The sequence below is a fragment of the Rhinoraja longicauda genome, chromosome 14 (genome assembly GCF_053455715.1).
Source record: "Rhinoraja longicauda isolate Sanriku21f chromosome 14, sRhiLon1.1, whole genome shotgun sequence".
Classification (NCBI taxonomy): Eukaryota; Metazoa; Chordata; class Chondrichthyes; order Rajiformes; family Arhynchobatidae; genus Rhinoraja; species Rhinoraja longicauda.
This window is the reverse complement of record NC_135966.1, coordinates 8,402,312-8,425,203: the sequence shown is the minus strand read 5'-3', so window position 1 is coordinate 8,425,203 and position 22,892 is coordinate 8,402,312. Positions and strand designations below refer to the sequence as shown.

Genomic DNA, 22,892 nt, shown 5'->3' with positions numbered 1-22,892 from the left:
AGTAACTCAGCAGGTCAGGCAGCATCTCAGGAGAGAAGGAATGGGTGACGTTTCGGGTCGAGACCCTTCTTCAGACTGATGTCAGGGGGGCGGGACAAAGGAAGGATATAGGTGGAGACAGGAAGATAAAGGGAGATCTGGGAAGGAGGAGGGGAAGAGGGGGACAGAGGAACTATCTAAAGTTGGAGAAGTCGATGTTCATATCACTGGGCTGCAAGCTGCTCAGGCGAAATATGAGGTGCTGTTCCTCCAATTTCCGGTGGGCCTCACAATGGCACTGGAGGAGGCCCATGACAGAAAAGCCAGACTGGGAATGGGAGGGGGAGTTGAAGTGCTCGGCCACCGGGAGATCAGGTTGGTTAAGGCGGACCTCTAGTATTTGATATTTTCATCCTGGGAAAAAGGTTCTGACTGTCACCTTTATTTATGCCTCTCATCATTTTATACACTTGTATTAGCTCTCTCTGCCAGTGTTCCGGTGAAAACAATCCATGTTTGTCCAATGGCACTGGGCTGCCATTGTGGACATTGGACTTTGTCCATGCAACTGATGCACTACAATGCTGGAAATGACCATACAACCCGGGAATGAGTAGGTTAACCTATGATGAACATTTGTCTGCATCGGGCATGCACTCGCTGGAGTTTAGAAGAATGAGGGGGGACCTCATTGAAACATACAGAGTAGTGAAAGGCTTGGATAGAGTGGATGTGGAGAGGATGTTTCCACTAGTGGGAGAGTCCAGGACTAGAGGTCACAGCCTCAGAATTAAAGAACGTTTTTTTAAGGAAGATGAGGAGAAATTTCTTTAGTCAGAGGGTGGTGAATCTGTGGAATTCTTTGCCACAGAAGGCTGTGGAGGCCGTCGGTGGATATTTTTTAAGGCAGAGATAGAATCTTGATTAGTACGGGTGTCAGAGGTTATGTGGAGAAGGCAGGGTTAGGAGGGAGAGATAGATCAGCCATGATTGAATGGCGGAGTAGACGATGGGCCGAATGGCCTAATTCTATTCCTATTACCGATGTCCTTTTGACCTTATAAAACGACATGTGGCACTCTATATCTTTCCCTTTGCTCTATCCATTGTATTTGAGTTTGACTTGATTGTATTTATGTAGAGCAGTATCTGATCTGACTGAATAACATTCAAAACAAAGCCTTTTTACTCTACCTGGGTACATGTGACAATAATAAACCTCACTTAACCCACCCTAACAGCCAACAGAGATGTGTAAGAAGGAACTAGATGCTGGTTTACACCAAAGATAGACACAAAATGCCGGAGTAACTGAATGCGTAGGAAAATAACTGCAGATGCTGGTACAAATCGAAGGTTTCACAAAATGCTGGAGTAACTCAGCAGGTCAGGCAGCATCTCTGGAGAGAAGGAATGGGTGACGTTTCGGGTCGAGACCCTTCTTCAGACTGACGTTTTGTGTCGAGACCCTTCTTCAGACTGGAGTAACTGAATGGGTCAGTCAGTATCTCTGGAGAAAAGGAATAGGTTTAAGGTTCGGGTGCAGAAACGTGGCTTGGATAGAGTGGATGTTTCCACTAGTGGGAGAGTCTTGGACTAGAGGTCATAGCCTCAGAATTAAAGAACGTTCTTTTAGGAATGAGATGAGGAGAAATTTATTTAGTCAGAGGGTGGTGAATCTGTGGAATTCTTTGCCACAGAAGGCTGTGGAGGCCAAGTCAGTGGATATTGTTAAGGCAGAGATAGATAGATTCTTGACTCGTAGAGGTGTTAGAGGTTATTTTTCTAGATTTCGATTTTAGATTTACAGATTCAGCGCGGAAACAGGCCCTTCGGCCCACCGAGTCCGCGCCGCCCAGCGATCCCCGCACATTAACACTACCCTACGCACACTAGGGACAATTTATTTTTTACCCAGTCAATTAACCTACATACCTGTACGTCTTTGGACAGAAAATACCGGAATAACTCAGCAGGTCAGGGAGAAGGCAGTAGAATGGGGTTGAGAGGGGAAGATAGATCAGCCATGATTGAATGGCGGAGTGGACTCGGTGGGCCGAATGGCCTAATCCTACTCCTATCACTTATGACCTTATGACCTAAGAAGGGTCTATGACCAGACAAAAACGTCAGCTATTCCTTTTCTCCAGAGATGCTGCCTGACCTGCTGAGTTACTCCGGTATTTTCCGTCCATCTTCAGCCAACAAAGATGGCTCATCTCTTGGTTGGATGTCGGAGCTGTCTGGCTGGCTTCTACTGTGCATCAAGACAGCCCTCACCACTGCTCTGACTTGGCCTCTCCGGTCTCCGCTGCTTGCATTGAGTGTGAGTGCATAGCTGATGATTTACTGGTGGCAGATGCATGCCATTACTTAATGACAAATGTGGGTTTGCAGGCTTTGCTGTGAGCATTTTGGCTGCCACAGTTACTCACATTATACCGACTGAAAATTGAAAACCTTTTGAAAGTATTTCACCAGCTGCAGAAAGCCTTTGGCATCTCCTGACGTTGTAATGAAGCTCTATAAGTTTCATTCACTTTCCTTTAGAGTTATAGAGCCATTCAGTACAGAAACAGGCCCTTCAGCCCTACTTGTTCATGCTGAGCAAAATGCTCCATTTAAGTTAGTTCCATTTGCCTGATTTTGACCCATTTCTCTCTAAGGCTATCCTATCCATGTACCTGTTCCATTGTCTTTTTGAATGTTTTTATTAGTACCTGCCTCAACTACGTCGTCTGGCGACTCCTTCAACATATACACGACCATCCTCTGAGTGAAAATGTTGCCCCTCAGGTTCTTATTAAACGTTGTTCTTCTCATCTCAAGCCTATGTCCTCCGGTTCTTGATTCCCCGACCCTGGGTAAAAGACTTTGCATTCACCATGTCTGTAATGTTGTAATGATCAGTGCAACACTGCAGTGCAAGTTTCATTCACTTTCCTTTACTTCTTAGGTGTTATTAGTGATACAATGACAAATAACAATGACAGGGCGGCACGGTGGCGCAGCGGTAGAGTTGCTGCCTCACAGTGCCAGAGGCCCCGGTTCGATCCTGACTACGGCTGCTGTCTGTACGGAGATTGCATGTTCTCCCTGTGACTGCGCGGGTTTTCTCAGGTTTTGCTCTGGTTTCCTTCCACACTCCAAAGACATCCAGGTTTGTAGGTTAATTGGCTTTGGTGAAAAATTGTAAATTGTCCCTATAGTATGTGCAGGATAGTGTTAGTGTGCGGGGATCGCTGGTTGGCACGGACTCGGTGGTCCGAAGGACCTATTTCTGCACTGTATCTCTAAACTAAACCAAACTAATGACAAAGCTGACTATCAATAACAAAATATGATCAAACGAAAGATGCTAAAAGTGTCAGCAAAGCAACAGAAATTGGTGAAGTAAATATTGAGGCAGGTTTAGGCGACAAAGTAATATCGATGGGCTGGTAAATTGGATGTGTGTTGGCAGATGGAATTGAATCCTGATACATGTGAGTTGATGCTTCGGAGAAGGGTGGTTAATGGGTGAATTGTCAGTTCACCCACCAACCACCATTGACGAACTGTACACTGCAAGGGCCAGGAAGCGAGCGGGCAAGATCATCTCTGACCCCTCTCACCCTGGCCACAAACTCTTTGAAGCACTTCCCTCTGGAAGGCGACTCCAGACTGTCAAAGCAGCCACAGCCAGACATAAAAACAGCTTTTTTCCCCATGAGCAGTAGCTCTACTCAACAACCAAAAGTCTGTAGCCTCCTTTTGCTCTGGTATTTTATTTCATTCTTCATAAGTTTAAACTATAATGTTTTATTCTTAATGTTTTCATGTTTTTTTATGTATTATTCTCAATTGTTTACTGTATGTCGTGTTGTTACTTGCGAGCGGAGCACCAAGGCTAATTCCTTGTATGTGTATGTACTTGGCTAATAAAATGTATTCAATTCAATTCGATTGAATTTATTCAGTTAAGGGTAGGGCATATACTATGAATTGCAAGATTGGAGGAACAGAGGAACTTTGGGATACATGTCCAAAGATTCTGAAGATGGTGGCGTAGGTATAAAGGTTGACAATGAAGGCATTCGAGATGCTTGCCTTCATTAATCGGGGCGTGGAATATAAGAGCATGGGGATTTTGGTGCAATTTTATAGATTGAATGTTAGGCCACAGCTATATGCAGTTCCGGTCACCGCACTAATAGAGTGTTATGATCACACAGGAGGGGGTGAGCGGAGATTCAACAGAATGTGGGGCTGAGGAAGGGTCTCGACCCGAAACGTCACCCATTCCTTCTCTCCGGAGATGCTGCCTGTCCCGCTGAGTTACTCCAAAGTTTTGTGTCTTGTCTTCACCAGAATGTAGCCAGGAATGGAATGTGCCAGTTATTAGGAGAGATTTGATGGGATGGGTCTGTTTTCCTTGAAGCAGAGGGATCTGGTGGGGTGTACAAAATTCTGAGAGGCATAGATGGGGTAGATAGTAAGAAACTGTTTTTTGTTGTTGTTTAGGATAGGGCAGGTTTGGAGGGTTATGGACCAAACGCGGGCAGGTGGGACTGGCGTGGCTGGGACACGTTGGCCGGTGTGGGCAAGTTGTGCCGAAGGGCCTTTTTCCACACGGTATGACTATGATTACAATTACCATTATTTGGCAGGGATGTACAAGACCAGATAGCACAGTGGTCCAGAGGTAGAGTTGCTGCCTTACAGCGCCAGAGACCCGTGTTTGATCCTGACCATGGGTGCTGTCTGTGTAGAGTTTGTTTGTTCGTTCCGCCTGTGGGTCACCTCCAGGTGCTCTGATTTCATCCCAGACCGCAAAGATGTGCAGGTTTACAGGTTAATTAGCTTCTGTGAAATAAAAAATGAAAATTATCCGTAGTGTGTAGGATAATGCAAGTGTACGGGGCAATCGCTGGCCGCTGTCTGTCTAACGTCTAAAGGTGAGGCAGCAAGCATGGGGAGCAAGACAGGGATTTAGGTTTAGGTGAACATTTCAGGTTGATGATCTCCTCTAGATGCTGCCTGGCCTGCTGAGTATTCGTGCATTTTCTATATTCTTTATTCAGATATCCAGCATCAGTCTGACCAAAGAGCTTTTGGACCAATAATAAGGCTTTGGGTTTTGACGATATTGTTGTGTTATGTTGCGCTGTGCACATACATAATTGTTGCTTCGATTACTTAAACGTCTTCTCTTTTTCTCTTGCTGCAGGGCGAGCATTTATTGAAGAGAAGAGGTGAGTGAATATGGTTTTCATTCCCACTTAAATGCGTAGTATGTGGATTTCAACCAGGGAGCCACAGCAGGAGGGAGGTCACCAGAAACATTTCTGGAACGTCAGAATTAAAGGGCGCTCTTTTAGAAAGGAGGTGAGGAGGAACTTGTTTAGTCAGAGGGTAGTTAATCTGTGGAACTCATTGCCACAGAGGGCTGTGGAGGCCAGGTCAGTGGATATTTTTAAGGCAGAGATTGACAAATTCTTGATTAGAACGTAATCTTGATGGGAACAAAATTGAATTCTTGAACGTGGGCGTCAAGGGTTATGGGGAGAAGGCAGGAAAATGGTCTGGACTGCGTCCACAACTCTTTGCAATTTCTTGCGGTCTTGGATGGAGCAATCCCCAGACAAAGGTTCAGTTGCCCGTATGTTCTCCCCGTGACCTGCATGGGTTTCCTCCAGGAGCTCCGGTTTCCTCCCACACTTCAAAGACGTACAGGTTTGTAGGTTCATTGGTAAAATTGTAAATTGGCCCCTAGTATGTAGGATAGTGTTAGTGTATGGGGATCGCTGGTCGGCACGGACTCAGTGGGCCGAAGGGCCTGTTTCCACGCTGTATCCCTCGAACAAAAAAATCAACGGCGAGAGAAGAGCTCGGTGTGCGTGAGAGGATACAAGAGCCGGGGGGAAGGGGGAAGGAGTTGGCCAGGGCAGGGGTCAGAGGGCAATAGCTCAGGACAGTTTAAAGTCCACGGTGGAGAACCAAATGAGATTGGATGGGGAGGGAAAACATTGCATTGTATTGTGAATTCGAGCCAAGTTATCAATGTTATTGCAGAAACAAGGAACTGGTTCAATGTTTAAACTTATTCAATGATCAGTGTTGTTTGGCTGGTTGTGTATTCAGTATAAGGTACCCATGGTGTTTTAATATATTCCTTTATTCGTCCCACACCGGGGAAATTTACAGTGTTACAGCAGCAGAGTGGATAGCCAGAGAGCAAGAGATCATTCATTATAAATAAAAGATACATAAATTGTCATCAGTTTTCTGTGTGTTCTTAACTGTTATTGTTGACTTGTCTGCTGGGAGCAGTGCTGGTTGCGCAGTCTCACAGCAGCGGGAAGGAAGGGTCTCCTATATCCCTCCTTCACGCACTTGGGGTGAAGGAGTCTGTCACTGAAGGAGCTACTCAGTGCAGTGGCAGTGTCCTGGGAGTCGTTGTCCAGCAGCGATGTTAGCTTTGCCATCATCCTCCTCTCTCCCACCACCTGCACTGAGTCGAGGGGGCAACCCAGGACAGAGCCGGCCTTCCTGACCAGCTTGTCGAGTCTCTTCCCTTCCACCGCTGAGATGCTGCTGCTCCAGCAGACCACTCCATAGAAAATGGCCGAAGCAACCACCGTGTTGTAGAAGGTCCTTAGGAATGCCCCCTGCACTCCAAAGGACCTGAGTCTCCTTAGCAGATAAAGTCTGCTCTGGCCCTTATGCATCCACAATTTTTGTTCTACTCATCAGTTGCATGAAAATAAACTGAACCTCACACAAGCACCAGATTTATTCAAAACAATTGCAGTCCAGACCATTTTCCTGCCTTCTCCCCATAACCCTTGACGCCCACGTTCAAGAATTCAATTTTTAACCAAGGACTGATTTGCTTTCCAATTCCCAGCTGTTATCAGGCAAATTAACCTTTGTCTGGGGCAGCTCCATCCAAGACCGCAAGAAATTGCAGAAAGTTGTGGACGCAGTCCAGACCATCAAGCAAACCAACCTCCCTTCCATTGACTCCATTCTTCATTGGCTCCATCTATACTTCACGCTGCCTCGGCAAAGCCAGCAGCATAATCAAGGACCAGTCTCAATAGACAATAGACAATAGGTGCAGGAGGAGGCCAATCGGCCCTTCGAACCAGCACCACCATTCAATGTGATCATGGCTGATCATTCTCAATCAGTACCCCGTTCCTGCCTTCTCCCCGTACCCCCTGACTCCACTATCCTTAAGAGCTCTATCTAGCTCTCTCTTGAATGCATTCAGAGAATTGGCCTCCACTGCCTTGTGAGGCAGAGAATTCCACAGATTCACAACTGACTGAAAAAGGTTTTTCCTCATCTCAGTTCTAAATGGCCTACCCCTTATTCTTAAACTGTGGCCCCTTGTTCTGGACTCCCCCAACATTGGGAACATGTTTCCTGCCTCTAATGTGTCCATAATAATCTTACGTTTCGATAAGATCTCCTCTCATCCGTCTAAATTCCAGTGTATACAAGCCTAGTCGCTCCAGTCTTTCAACATATGACAGTCACCCCGGACACTCCCTTTTCACCCCTTTCCCATCAGGCAAGAGTTATAAAAGTTTGAAAACTCATACGTCCAGTTTCAGGGACAATTTCTTCCCAGTTGTTATCGGGCAACTGAGCCATCCCCTCACCAACTAGAGAGCGGTCCTGACCTCCCATCTACCCGAAATGGAGACCTGTGAAGTATCTTTAATCGATCTTCACTAGACTTTAACTTGCACTAAACATATTGAAACGTATCCTGTATCTGCACACTATGGACGATTTGACTGTAATCATGTACTGTATACATGATTGGAGACTGGAGCGGCTAGGCTTGTATACACTGGAATTTAGAAGGATGAGAGGAGATCTTATCGAAACGTAAAAGATTATTAAGGGGTTGGACACGATAGAGGCAGGAAACATGTTCCCAATGTTGGGGGAGTCCAGAACAAGGGGCCACAGTTTAAGAATAAGGGGAAAGGCCATTTAGAACTGAGATGAGGAAAAACTTTTTCAGTCAGAGGGTTGTGAATCTGTGGAATTCTCTGCCTCAGAAGGCAGTGGAGGCCAATTCTCTGAATGCATTCAAGAGAGAGCTAGATAGAGCTCTTAAGGATAGCGGAGTCAGGGGGTATGGGGAGAAGGCAGGAACGGGGTACTGGTTCAGAATGATCAGCCATGATCACATTGAATGGCGGTGCTGGCTCGAAGGGCCGAATGGCCTCCTCCTGCACCTATTGTCTATTGCCTATTGTCTAGTCTTTTCGCTGACTGGATAGCACGCAACAAAAAAAGCTGATCATGGTATCTACAGCACATGTGACAATAGTAAACTAACCTGAACAAAACGAAACCATGGCAGGCAATTGTACGGGGCATATCCACCACTTGCTTCCATTTCCACCACAGGCAATGCAACCGAGATCTCTTTTTGGAGATCACAAACATTATGGGCAAAGCGTCTAAGACATTCCTAGTCCATCGCTGCTCCCACCCTATGGAACTCACTACCCCAAACCGTCAGAGACTCCTCCTCACTCACCACATTCAAAACATCACTGAAGTCTCACCTGTTCAGTACTGCCTTCAACCACTGAAGGTCACCTCACCTTCTGTCTCCTTTCTCTGTTCGTTTACTTATTTATCTATTTATTCACTTCCCTATGTTCTTTAAATCCCTGTAAAGCGTCTTTGAGTGTATGAAAAGCGCTATATAAATGTAATGCATTATTATTATTATTATTATTATTATATGTTTCCCTACATCAGTTTGAGACCATTTTATTACAATTACTCCTGAAGTGAAACCATAAAAGTGGTTCAGAGAGGTCAGATATCCATAATTTGCAGAGCTTTCCAATCACCTAGCAACTAAGTACCAAATGCAACATAGCAGAAGAGGAATAGAAGGTAATTAATTTCAGTGCTAAAACAGCAAACAGAATTATACCCTTGGCAATATATCATTAATTGAAGAGCATTGGGGAGAAAGTGTTATAATTTGTCTCAAATTTCAACATCACTTCCCCATAACCTGCATGGGCGTTGCATGGTGGCGCAGCGGTAGAATTGCGCCAGACACCCGGGCTGGATCCTGACTGTGGGTGCTGTCTGTACGGAGTTTGCATGCTCTCCCCGTGACCGTGTGACAATAAACAATAGACAATAGGTGCAGGAGGAGGCCATTCGGCCCTTTGAGCCAGCACCGCCATTCAATGTGATCATGGCTGATCATTCTCAATCAGTACCCCGTTCCTGCTCGGTCTGACAATATCATGTCTCATGTCTGACAATATCTTCTGTAGCCACCCTGGAAGTAGCGTATTTGAATCAGATGGCCGCTATTACCAGCAGAAATACAGCATTAGAATCCATAATAACTGTAATAAGGATTATAAAGCATTTACTGTCATTTGTGCTTCTTTTACAAATGAAATCACTATGTTGGCGAGGGAACTCAGTTGTAATAGATTATATTTAATATAACTAATCTAATCAGACTTCCTTTATACTTGCCTGGGCTCTCATTTTCCAAATATGTTTGCATGCTAGATGTGCAAACAACAGGGTATAATGAATGTGGATGTCATTGTGAGAAATATCTCCATTATGAATTGTATTCCAAGTCTGGTTTGATACTGCATTGGGGGCCGATCACTCCAAACCTGGCTGCATTCATTGTGTAGGAAGGAACCGCAGATGCTGGTTTAAACCAAAGATAGACACAACATGCTGGAGTAACTCATGTATAAAATCATGTGCGGAATAAATAGGGTAGATGCACAGAATCTCTTGTCCAGAGTTTAGGTGAATCGAGGACCAGAGGACATCGGTTCAAGGTGAAGGGGAAAAGATATAATAGGAATCTGAGGGGTAACTTTTTCACACACAGGGTGGTGGGTGTATGGAACAAGGTGCCGGAGGAGATAGTTGAGGCTGGGACTATCACAACGTTCAAGAAACATTTAGACAGGTACATGGATAGGACAAGTTTGGAGGGATATGGACCAAGCGCAGGCAGGTGGGGCTAGTGTTGCTGGGACGTGTTGGCCGTTGTGGGCAAGTTGGGCCAATGGGCCTGTTTCCACACTGTATCACTCTATGACTCTATAAAGGTCCTGTCCCACTTTAGGCAATTTTAAGGCGACTGCTGGCGACTGTCAAAGTCGTAGCAGATCGCCAAACATATCTTTTACCCACGACAATGACCACGACAATGCCGAGTCAGGTCGAGATTACAGCGTCTTCGGAAACATCGCAAAATTCCCACGCTGTCAATGCTTCTCCGGCGTCCTAATTTTCGCTGAAATCACTGACAGGTCGGTAAGTACTTGAGAGTTTTGAACTATAACATCTTGTATGGGTTACTTAAAAACTAAGCTTCACTGTAACAAGGCATAAACTGGATTTACTTCCAGTTTACTAATAGCTGTATTAAACAAAATAAATTTAAAAGTGGTTAAGAGGATTTTTGTGAATCGTGTGTGGGCATTCTTTGAAAATGTAAGGGAGATGTATATCTGGTTTCTGAGTTGCATAATCTGGGTTGGGAGCCCACTTTAAATGTAATGGCTGATGGCCATAAACATCGCGAAATTCCCACGCTTACCTGACCGTCAAACTGTCGCCTCCAATCTACCTGTCAAATGTCCTGACGGTAAATAAATTGGTTACACACAAGCATTTTATGGTATTTTGAAATGACTTTACTTATTTTAATATAATGTGATTCTAAATGCATCTTAAGAGAACCTAGCAAACCTGGGGACAGCATGCGACAGCGCCCGCAATAAGCAACGATACCTGGCGACAAGCCAGCTGTGGCCGAGGAATTTCACTCCGGATGATATCTCAGCGACGCGCTGAGATCCACTACGATTCTTGGAAGACTCCTCACGATCATGCCCGCGACACCTGGCGAACTGTCAGCAACAGCCTAGTCACCGGCAGTCGCCTTAAAATCGCCTAAAGTGGAACGGGCCCTTAACTCAGCAGGTCAGGCAGCATCTCTGGAGAGAAGGAATGGCTGACGTTTCAGGTCGAGACACTTCTTCAGACTGAATTCATCGCCTTCCTCCAAATACCATTGTGCCTAGTAGTAATGCAGACAGGATATTTAAAGACAGACAGCACCCGTAGTCAGGATCAAACCCAGGTCTCTGACGGTGTTGGGCAGTAGCTCTACTGTGATGCCACTGTGCCACACTTACTTAAAGTAGAAACATAGACATATAGCGGCACGGTGGCGCAGCGGTAGAGTTGCTGCCTTACAGCGAATGCAGCGCCGGAGACCCGGGTTCAATCCCAACTACGGGCGCCGTCTGTACGGAGTTTGTACGTTCTCCCTGTGACCTGCGTGGGTTTTCTCCGAATTCTTCGGTTTCCTCCCACACTCCAAAGAAGTACAGGTTGGTAGGTTAATTGGCTTGCTAAATGTAAAAATTGTCCCTAGTGGGTGTAGGGGTAGTGTTAATATGCGGGGATCGCTGGTCGGCACGGACCCGGTGGGCCGAAGGGCCTGTTTCCGCGCTGTATCTCTAAACCAGAACTAAAGATAACAGCCGATAATTGTTCCATGCCCACCATGAATTGGATATGTGCCCACTGCCATCCATGTTGTCAGAGAGTAGTTGGGAGCAGACGAATTGTTGGTTCATTACCCCTTCTTAATCCTGTTGTTAGCATCACAGCTGTGACCTGTGATTGCGGCACGATCATGGAACTACCCCCAGAATCATATTCATAAGTTCTAAGCGCAGAATTAGGACATTCAGCCCATCAAGTCTACTCTGCCTTCTCCCCCTAACCCCTGACTCCCTTACTAATCAAGATCTGTCAAACGCCGCCTTAAAAATACCCACTGACTTGGCCTCCACAGCCATCTGCGGCAATGAATCCCACAGATTCACCACCCTCTGACTGAAGAAATTCCTCCTCATCTTTCTAAAGGTACGTCCTTTTATTCTGAGGCTATGACCTCTAGTCCTAGACTCTCCCACTAGTGGAAGCATCCTCTCCACATCCACTCTATCCAAGCCTTTCACTATTCTGTATGTTTCAATGAGGTCCCCCATCATTCCTCTAAACTCCAGCGAGTACAGGCCCAGTGCCGGCAAACGCCTCAACTACCTCCTCCGGCAATAACGCGACAATAATTTATTCTGTCTTTGTCCTTTACTTCAGATTTGAGTTATAAAACTGGTACATTCTGCCTGAAACTCTGTAAACACCCCCTTACTTGCAAACTTGTTCTTTTCATCCCTTTGAGCTATCAGTTCTGCAAATTAGATTCTGTCTCTGTCAGCAGAAAATTATGCATTTGGTGAATCAGCCGGAGAAAATAAGTGGGAAAGGCGAGCTCTGGATAAGCCTTTGGAAGTAAAACATTGTGTTAAACAGTATGGCCTACATGTAAAGATTCACTGCACCAATCTGCAGTCTTAGTTGAGAGATACGGGATGGAAACAGGCCCTTCAGCCCACCGAGCCCACGCCGACCATCGATCACCCATTCACACTAGTTCTATGCTATCCCACTTTGGCATTCACTCCCTCAACACTAGGGGCAATCACAGAGGCCAATTAACCAACAAACCCATATGGTTTAGGATGTGGGAGCAAATCGGAGCGCCCAGGGAAATCTCACGTGGTCACGGGGAGAACGTGCAAACTCCATTCAGATAGCACACGAGATCAGGATCGAGCCCACGTCTCTGGCGTTGTGAGCCAGCAGCTCTATTACCAGTTCAAAGGTCAAGAGTGTTTAATGGTCACACTAGACAAAGTGGCCCAAACCTCTCCTGCATTGGTGCAGCACCCTGTCCTCCCCCCTCCTCAACCCTTCCCCTCCCCTCTCCCTTCTCCCCCACTCCCCCCTTCCCCCCTCCCTCCTCCCTCCTCCCCTGACCCCCTCCCCTCCTTTTAAACTTTAAAATGCGAATAACTTTAAAAATATAACACCGATTTCAATAAAAACTACTTGCATTATCACTAAAGTGACAATGGTGAGTGAGGTGGGCCTAAAATTGTTGCGCTATCGTGTACCGGTTTGGCTGAAGTCCAGTCACAAACAAGATAACAAACGAGAGTTTTAGTATATAGATGTCCCAGACGGAACAATTAAATTCTTACGTGCAGCAGCACAACAGAATATGCAAACATAGTACACCGTAAACAATATAATATAATATAATAATATGATTCTAACCACTGTGCCACTGTGCAGCCCATCAAGAATACTGAAAAGACTTTTCCCCGCCCGTGATTCCCCACAAGTAGCTAAACCTGACTGTTGCATTAAACGATTGTCAACAGAGGAGGTAGACACAAAATGGTGGAGTAACTCAGCGGGACAGGCAGCATCTCTGGAGCAAAGGAATAGGTGACGTTATGGGTCGAGAACCTTCTTCAGACTGAGAGTCAGGGGAGAGAGAAACTTAAGGTATGCAAAGGTTCAGCACAGAGGGGGCGCAGCTGAGAGAGGGTGTTACAAGCTCCCATCTGAGAGTGGAGGAGAACTTCTTCCAAGTCGACATACCTTGAGGGGATGTCACAGTGGAACAGACATAGATGTGTAGCAAGGAACTGCAGATGCTGGTTTACACTGAAGATAGACACAAAATGCTGGAGTAACTCAGCGGGTCAGGCAGCATCTCTGGAGAGAAGGAATGGGCGATCAGAGGAGAAATGATTTACCAATAGGAAACACCGAGGAACAGCCTTTCCAAACAGCCTTATAATTGCTTGGTCTGAATCACTCTCTGTCCTCTAAACCTCAGTTTAATAACTTTGGTGTAAGAGGAATAAATTGTGCAAACGATGCATATCCACATAAACAAATAATACAACTCATCCCTTTGTTTTCCTGAAACAACCTGTAATCTCTGACTTCCAGCAACTTTCCTCATCTTTGGGGTTTTTCCGTTCACGATCTGTACTTATTCTCTGATTAGATATTGGAGAAGATATTGATTCACGTGTAAACTGAAAACTATTTGTTTTTGGGAAACTATTAAAGCTACTAAAGCTGGAAACATTAGTGGAAACATTATTGTCAATGAGTTTGGAGATAGAACATCGAGCACAGAAAAGTACAGCACAGGAAAAGGCCCTTCGGCCCACAATGTCTATGCCGAGCATCATGCCAAATATGCCAATAATGCCAAATTTCTTCCCAGCTGTTATCTGGCAATGAACCATCGTACCAACAACCAGAGAGTGGTCCTGACCTATCATATACACTTTGGATCAGTTGCTGCGGACTGGAGGGTAGCTAAAGTCACTCCACTTAGCACTTTGTTGCACACTAAGGACAATTTCAAATTTTACCAAAGCCAATTAACCTACAAACCTGTACGACTTTGGGATTTGGGAGGAAACCGGAGCACCCGGAGAAAACCCATGTATTCAGAGGGAGAATGCGCAAACTTTGTATAGACGGCACCCATAGTCAAGATCGAATGTGGGTCTCTGGCGCTGTAAGGCAGCAACTCTACCACCGCCTCACCTTGTCATGCCAGGAGCTTCCCCCAGCAACTATGCAGCACTGGGGAATGAAAGGGGAGCGACACTGAAGGTATTTGCAGAGGGATAGACGAGCTTTTGAAAAATCAGGGAATTTAAGGGCTACATGAATCTGGCACAACCAAGGGATGAAGCCAGAGGCAAATGAGCCGGGATCACGTGTTCCCTTTGTCCGATGTGACTCTGATGGCTGCAAGTGTGAGAGTGAACGATGTGTAGGAAGGAACTTCAGATGCTGGTTTACACTGAAGACAGACACATAATGCTGGAGTAACTCAGCGGGTCAGGCAGCATCTCTGGAGTAAAGGAATAGGTGACCTTTCAGGTCAAGACCCTTCTTCAGATTAAGAGACAAGGGAGAGGGAAACTAGAGGCTGTGAAAAGGTACAGAAACAGAAGAGTGATTGATGATGTCTCATCATCTTTTATTTCTCCCAGTTACTCTATCGGGATGAGCCTACTTTATGTTTTCTTTCTTGATCTTTTGTCATTTAATCTCCAGTTTCATTTCCTCGCTTGTGCATTAGATCTTGGGCCTTCTTTGCAGTTTCATTTAAACTCTGATATTGTCCTGTTTCATATGACAGACGAGCAGGAGGCTACTCCGCCATTCAATCGCCGGCTGATCCATCCCTCCCTCTCAGCCCCATTCTCCTGCCTTCTCCCCGTAACCCTAGACGCCCTTCCCAATCAATAACTTATCAATCTCCGCTTTAAAAATACCCAATGTCTTGGCCTCCACAGCCGTCTGAAGCAACGAACGTCACAATTTCACCACCCTCTGGCTAAAGAAATTCCTCCTCATCTCCATTCTAAAGGCACGTCCTTTTGCTCTGAGACTGTGTATCAAAGGCGCCACAGATTGAAAACTTAATTGCAGTGTTGAAAGGCGTTGCAGATAATCAGAATGGGGAAGACAGAAGAGATGAATTTAGATTCGCCACCCTCTGGCTAAATAAATTCCTCCTCATCTCCATTCTAAAGGTAGGTCCTTTTATTCTGAGGCTGTGCCCAGAATAGAACGACCGATTTCAAGCACTAATTCACAGCATGTTATTGGGGATTGTTCACTGAAGTCCAGAATGTGCTTCAGCCAAATGTCCTGGACACCCAGTGGTTTATGAATGTCAAATAATACAGTACTTGAATCATTGCAACCATTTTAGTGCCAGACATTTATTGCTCTTCATTTTATAGCTTTTCTGCTTTTAACTTTTACCTTTTACTGTTATCCACCGTAAAGGCACTGTCTTGAAAAGGAAGGCATAATAGACAATAGACAATAGGTGCAGGAGGAGGCCATTCGGCCCTTCGAGCCAGCACCACCATTCAATGTGATCATGGCTGATCATTCTCAATCAGTACCCCGTTCCTGCTTTCTCCCCATACCCCCTGACTCCGCTATCCTTAAGAGCTCTATCCAGCTCTCTCTTGAATGTATTCAGATAATTGGCCTCCACTGCCTTCTGAGGCAGAGAATTCCACAGATTCACAACTCTCTGACTGAAAATGTTTTTCCTCATCTCTGTTCTAAATGGTCTACCCCTTATTCTTAAACTGTGGCCCCTGGTTCTGGACTCCCCCAACATTGGGAACATGTTTCCTGCCTCTAACGTGTCCAACCCCTTAATAATCTTATGTTTCGATAAGATCCCCTCTCATCCTTCTAAATTCCAGTGTATACAAGCCTAGCCGCTCCAGTCTTTCAACATATGACAGTCCCGCCATTCCGGGAATTAACCTAGTAAACCTATGCTGCACGCCCTCAATAGCAAGAATAATGCAAGTAATGGGATGTGATGGCACATCAAATCGTAATATTGGTGTGAAACTAATATTGGAAAATGTCCTAATAGCCTACAAAGTGTATATAATCTACAGTTTGTGTTAGCTCTAGTGCACAGAGCAACATATTATACTCGAATGTAAAAATATACCGTGATGTATCATGTAAAACTGCAATATATTGCAAAATCTGGGAGCTGATTTGCGCACAGTCGGTTCTCACTTGTAACAAATAGAGCATAGAAAATTACAGAACAGGAACGGGCCCTTCGACCCTCAAGTCCATGCCAGACATGGTGCCATGTTAATCTAATCCTCTACGTGCACATGATCCATACCACTCCATTCCCTGTATTTCCATGTGACTTTCTAATAGCTTGTTGTTCTGAGGTGACCTTTTTTCACTTTAGGAAGTAGACCTCGACTTAGCACACAGCCATAAAACGGATGATGAAAAACTCACGTTTCATACTTTTTTAGCACTTGATTTTTACATCCGTTAAGGAGACAGGGAATAAAAATCAGTAGAGATGTGAAGTAAGCAGCAGGTTTGCTATCAACCGTTTGATAGTATTGCCCTCTAGGCCTGATGGATTGCTTTTAAAGAGGCTCCATTGAATTAAAGTAGAGTTTCTATCTATGTTAAAAATCACACCCGGGATCTTTTTACTTACATTGAGAAGTCCAACACTTTCTGTACATTGAACCTTAAATTTGTCAGCTTATTTTGTACAGATGGCATTATCTTGTTGAAACCAGTGCAATTATATAATTATAATATTGCTTTCATGGCGTGATACAGCATGGAAACAGGCCCTTCGGCCCAACTTATGCACGCCGACCAACGTGCCCCCCATCAACACTAGTCCCACCTTCCTGCGTTTGGCCAATTTCCCGCTAAACCTGTTCAAATGCTTCGTGAAAGTTGCTCTCCCAAATATTGAATTATTTTCCTTCACCCATCAGCTATGACCTGCTAGAAATTACACAGACTGCTAAGCATTATGTTTCATTCAAACGTGAAATGCCATGACCCTGAGCTAACAGTGGCATGCTGTCAGTATCCAGCCTGTCGACCCCCTGACTAAAATTTGTTGTTCTCTCTTCATAGACGCTGCCTTACCTGTTGAGTATCTCTGACATTTTCTTGTCGAGGAAAAACTGCAGATGCTGGTTTAAATCGAAGATAGACACAAAATGCTGGAGTAACTCAGCGGGACAGGCAGCGTCTCTAGAGAGAAGGAGTGGGTGACGTCTCGGGTCGAGACCCTTCTTCAGACATTTTCTTTTTTGTTTAGGATCGTTTATTTATTTCAAGCAGCACTTCACTTGTGTGTAGTTAAGATGATGGGTGAATTCACATCTCCTCACTTCATCTATTCTTTAGACAATAGACAATAGGTGCAGGAGGAGGCCATTCGGCCCTTCGAGCCATTCAATGTGATCATGGCTGATCATTCTCAATCAGTACCCCGTTCCTGCCTTCTCCCCATACCCCCTGACTCCGCTATCCTTAACCATATAACCATATATAACCATATAACCATATAACAACTACAGCACGGAAACAGGCCCGTTCGGCCCTACCAGTCCACGCCGACCACTCTCTCTGACCTAGTCTCATCTACCTGCACCCGTATTGACCAATAATCTATCTATAGAGATGCAGCGTGTGGAAACAGGCCCTTCGGCCCACCGAGTCTGCACTGATCTGCGATTGCCCTGTACGCTAGCACTATCCTACACAGCAGGGAGAATTTGTAATTTACAGAAGCCAATTACCCTACAAACCTGTACGTCCTACGAATGTGGGAGGAAACCCACGCCATCACAGGGAGAAGATACAAACTCTGTACAGACAGCACCTGGTAGAGGTTTCTGAAAACTGTGACCTCCGGGTTCAGGAACAACCTATTTCTAACAAGCATTGTTAGAATGGTTAGAATGCTAGAATTGTTAGAACCATAACAACCCAGCATTTGTCGGCACTGGGCCTGTACTCGCTGGAGTTTAGAAGAATGAGGGGGGACTTCATTGAAGCGTACAGAATAGCGAAAGGCTTGGATAGAGTGGATGTGGAGAGGATATTTCCACTTGTGGGAGAGAATAGGACTGGACGTCCGAGCCTCAGAATTAAAGGACGTTCCTTTAGGAAGGAGACGAGGAGGAATTTATTTAGTCAGAAGGTGGCGAAACTGTGGAATTCTTTGCCACAGAAGGCTGTGGAGGGCAAATCAATTGATATTTTTAAGGCCGAGATAGATAGATTCTTGGTCAATACGGGTGTCAGGGGTTATGGGGAGAAGGCAGGAGAATGGGGTTGAGAGGAGAAGATCGATCAGGCACGATTGAACGGCAGAGTAGACTTGATGGGCCAAATGGCCTAATTCTGCTCCTTATGACCTTATGAACCATCAGGCTATTGAACACTACGAACTCCAGCTGAACTATGAACTATGAACTGCCTGAGTTGCACCAGGGATTTTTGTTTTTGTTTTTGCACTGTGTGTTTTTTAAAAAATGTATTGATCTTTTTTTTGCTAGTTTATCATATTATCTAATGAGTACTGTGTTTGCAATCCTGTTGTGCTGCTGCCTCAAGTAAGAATTTCATCGTTCCGTTTCAATTAAACATGACGCATGACTCCCTTATTCTGAAAGATTTCTAACATTCCACCTCAGTGATCTTTGCCTCTCCCCTCTGAATTCGTTGACCTTGTATACAGCGCGCGATGAATCTGTGGAATTCTCTGCCTCAGAAGGCAGTGGAGGCCAATTCTCTGAATACATTCAAGAGAGAGCTGGATAGAGCTCTTAAGGATAGTGGAGTCAGGGGGTATGGGGAGAAAGCAGGAACGGGGTACTGATTGAGAATGATCAGCCATGATCACATTGAATGGCGGTGCTGGCTCGAAGGGCCGAATGGCCTACTCCTGCACCTATTGTCTATTGTCTATTGTCTATTGTCTATTGCTCCCAGCAAAATGGTCCTGAGCTGCTCCCATCAATTAGAGTCTCTGCAACGGTGGTAATGATGCATTACAATCCCTTGCTTTCTTTGAACTTGCTGTCACTTTTGATTCGGTGAGTCGTGCCAGATTTCGTATCATTAATCGTCGTTCTTCTTGCCTAACCAGTTCTTCACCCTCTCTCTCGTCTCCATAAACTGTGAAAGGCCTGATCCCAATTCCTCCACCTTACCAGTGAAATATTAGGTCCGGCCGAGCGGTGGAGTTGTTGCCTTACAGCGCCACAGACCCGGGTTCCATCCTGACCACTGGCCCCACTGTGACCTGCGTGGGTTTTCCCCCGGGCGCTCCGGTTTCCTCCCATGCTCCAAAGACGTACGGGGGTTTGTAGGTTAATTGGCTTCAGTAAAAATTGTAAAACTGCCCCCGGTGTGTGGAGAATAGTGTTAGTGTGCGGGGATCGCTGGTCGGCGCGGACTCGGAGGGCCGAAGGGCCTGTTTCCCTGTTGTGTGGAATTCTCTGCCTCAGAAGGCAGTGGAGGCCAATTCTCTGAATGCATTCAAGAGAGAGCTGGATAGAGCTCTTAAGGATAGCGGAGTCAGGGGGTATGGGGAGAAGGCAGGAACGGGGTACTGATTGAGAATGATCAGCCATGATCACATTGAATGGTGGTGCTGGCTCGAAGGGCCGAATGGCCTCCTCCTGCACCTATTGTCTATTGAACCATCAGTCTATTGAACACTACGAACTCCAACTGAACTATGAACTATGAGCTGCCTAAGTTTCACCGGGGATTTGGGGTTTTGATTTTGCACTGGGTGGTTTTAAAAAATTTATTGATTTTTTTTTTGCTAGTTTATCATATTATCTAATGAGTACTGTGTTTGCAATCCTGTTGTGCTGCTGCCTCAAGTAAGAATTTCATCGTTCCGTTTCAATTAAACATGACGCATGACTCCCTTATTCTGAAAGATTTCTAACATTCCACCTCAGTGATCTTTGCCTCTCCCCTCTGAATTCGTTGACCTTGTATACAGCGCGCGATGAACTTTGTCTTTATATATTTTTAACCAATGTCCACCGACGTCCCTTCAGTCATGTCACTTAAAACGCCCTCTCCAGTGTCATTGGTCTCAATCGAATGACAAAGCAATCTCCAATTGCTGTTCTGTTGCTCCCCCTGTTCACATCGCCCTCATCTCCCATACCTCTGTCACTGAATCTTCCTTTCAATACAGCTGTCTTGGATTACTGAAACTTCTAGCCCTTGGCTCTGATTAGAACAGGGCCTTTGCAGTAGTGACATGTGCCACCACTGCCTTACCGTAGTCTTTGACACCCCATCTGCAGTTGTACAGGGCCCTAGTGAGACCACACCTGGAGTACTGTGTGCAGTTTTGGTCTCCAAATTTGAGGAAGGATATTCTTGCTATTGAGGGCGTGCAGCGTAGGTTTACTAGGTTAATTCCCGGAATGGCGGGACTGTCATATGTTGAAAGACTGGAGCGACTAGGCTTGTATACACTGGAATTTAGAAGGATGAGAGGGGATCTTATCGAAACGTATAAGATTATTAAGGGGTTGGACATATTAGAGGCAGGAAACATGTTCCCAATGTTGGGGGAGTCCAGAACAAGGGGCCACAGTTTAAGAATAAGGGGTAGGCCATTTAGAATGGAGATGAGGAAAAACTTTTTCAGTCAGAGAGTTGTGAATCTGTGGAATTCTCTGCCTCAGAAGGCAGTGGAGGCCAATTCTCTGAATGCATTCAAGAGAGAGCTAGATAGAGCTCTTAAGGATAGCGGAGTAAGGGGGTATGGGGAGAAGGCAGGAACGGGGTACTGATTGAGAATGATCAGCCATGATCACATTGAATGGCGGTGCTGGCTCGAAGGGCCGAATGGCCTACTCCTGCACCTATTGTCTATTGTCTATTGTCTATTGTCTATTGTCTATTGTCTATTGCTCCCAGCAAAATGGTCCTGAGCTGGTCCCATCAATTAGAGTCTCTGCAACGTTGATAATGATGCATTACAATCCCTTGCTTTCTTTGAACTTGCTGTCACTTTTGATTCGGTGAGTCGTGCCAGATTTCGGATCATTAATCGTCGTTCTTCTCGCCTAACCAGTTCTTCACCCTCTCTCTCTCGTCTCCATAAACTGTGAAAGGCCTGATCCCAATTCCTCCACCTTACCAGTGACATATTGGGGCCGGCCCAGCGGTGGAGTTGTTGCCTTACAGCGCCACAGACCCGGGTTCCATCCTGACCACTGGCCCCACTGTGACCTGCGTGGGTTTTCCCCCGGGCGCTCCGGTTTCCTCCCACGCTCCAAAGACGTACGGGGGTTTGTAGGTTAATTGGCTTCAGTAAAAATTGTTAAACTGCCCCCGGTGTGTGGAGAATAGTGTTAGTGTGCGGGGATCGCTGGTCGGCGCGGACTCGGCCGGGCCGAAGGGCCTGTTTCCCTGTTGTGTGGAATTCTCTGCCTCAGAGGGCAGTGGAGGCCAATTCTCTGAATGCATTCAAGAGAGAGCTGGATAGAGCTCTTAAGGATAGCGGAGTCAGGGGGTATGGGGAGAAGGCAGGAACGGGGTACTGATTGAGAATGATCAGCCATGATCACATTGAATGGCGGTGCTGGCTCGAAGGGCCGAATGGCCTCCTCCTGCACCTATTGTCTATTGTCTATTGTCTATTGTATCTCGAAACTAAACTGAACTGAACTCTACAATCTGCACGTCTGAGCGATTGTATTGGCAAGTCTCTATTCTTCATTCTAGATGATGTATTCTCTCTACATTATGCTGGAGTAACTCAGCGGGACAGGCAGCATCTCTGGAGAGAAGGAATGGGTGACGTTTCGGGTCGAGACCCTTCAAGGGTCTCGACCCTAAACGTCACCCATTCCTTCTCTCCAGAGACGCTGCCTGTCCCTGCTGAGTTACTCCAGGATTTTGTGTCTACCTTCGATTTAAACCAGCATCTGCAGTTCTTTCCCACACACTCTATACATCATGCCTCTGTACTGTATAGTATTCTGTATTACATATTTAATTCCGCAGTTACATCTTACTTTCTGGGAAACCCGTTCGTTCCTGTTGAAGTCATGACTTCATCTTCCAATTGCCGGTTTTGTTTAAAGATCAGTCAAGCTTTAAATGCTGCAGCTATATGCTCAGAGCTAATCTCTCCGACATATTTTCCAAGCCCTCCATGTAGTGTTAGCTCTTTGTGATTGTACACGAGGCTCATCCTAATAATGCTCTAATGAGTTTACTTTGATTTCTGGCAAAGTTCCACACTTCGGAAGAGAGCATTTGTTTCCCAAAGCGCTTCAAACAAAGGTCCGTGGGATTCAGAAGCCTGGCGTATTTGTTGATAACCTTTTCAAGCCCATTCGCCTGTCACTTTCACCGCTTAGGTAAAGCGCACAATCGATAAATAATTCATCGCTCGTGCGCTTCAATTGCCTGCCTTTGTGAAAGGCCGTGATCAGACCTGCGTCTTACAAGCCCGCTCAAAATATGTGCACTTACGTTGTGGTTCAATCGTGAACCCTAAACTCTGGACCTCGGCCGCGAAGCAAAGATGCATGAAATGGAAGGAGAAAATAAATCGATGAGTCGGC

At 45.6% G+C, this 22,892-nt stretch overlaps 1 protein-coding gene across 4 annotated transcripts in view; it reads left to right on the top strand.

The window, feature by feature from the left end:
- LOC144600028 (follistatin-related protein 5-like) overlaps positions 1-22,892 on the top strand; it is a 393,214-nt gene that overhangs the window by 73,612 nt on the left and 296,710 nt on the right. For all 4 annotated transcript variants that reach the window (XM_078411369.1, XM_078411368.1, XM_078411370.1 and 1 more), the window contains exon 3: positions 5,189-5,213. In XM_078411369.1, the coding sequence (XP_078267495.1) occupies positions 5,189-5,213 (25 nt within the window). The remainder of the gene's footprint in view (positions 1-5,188; positions 5,214-22,892) is intronic.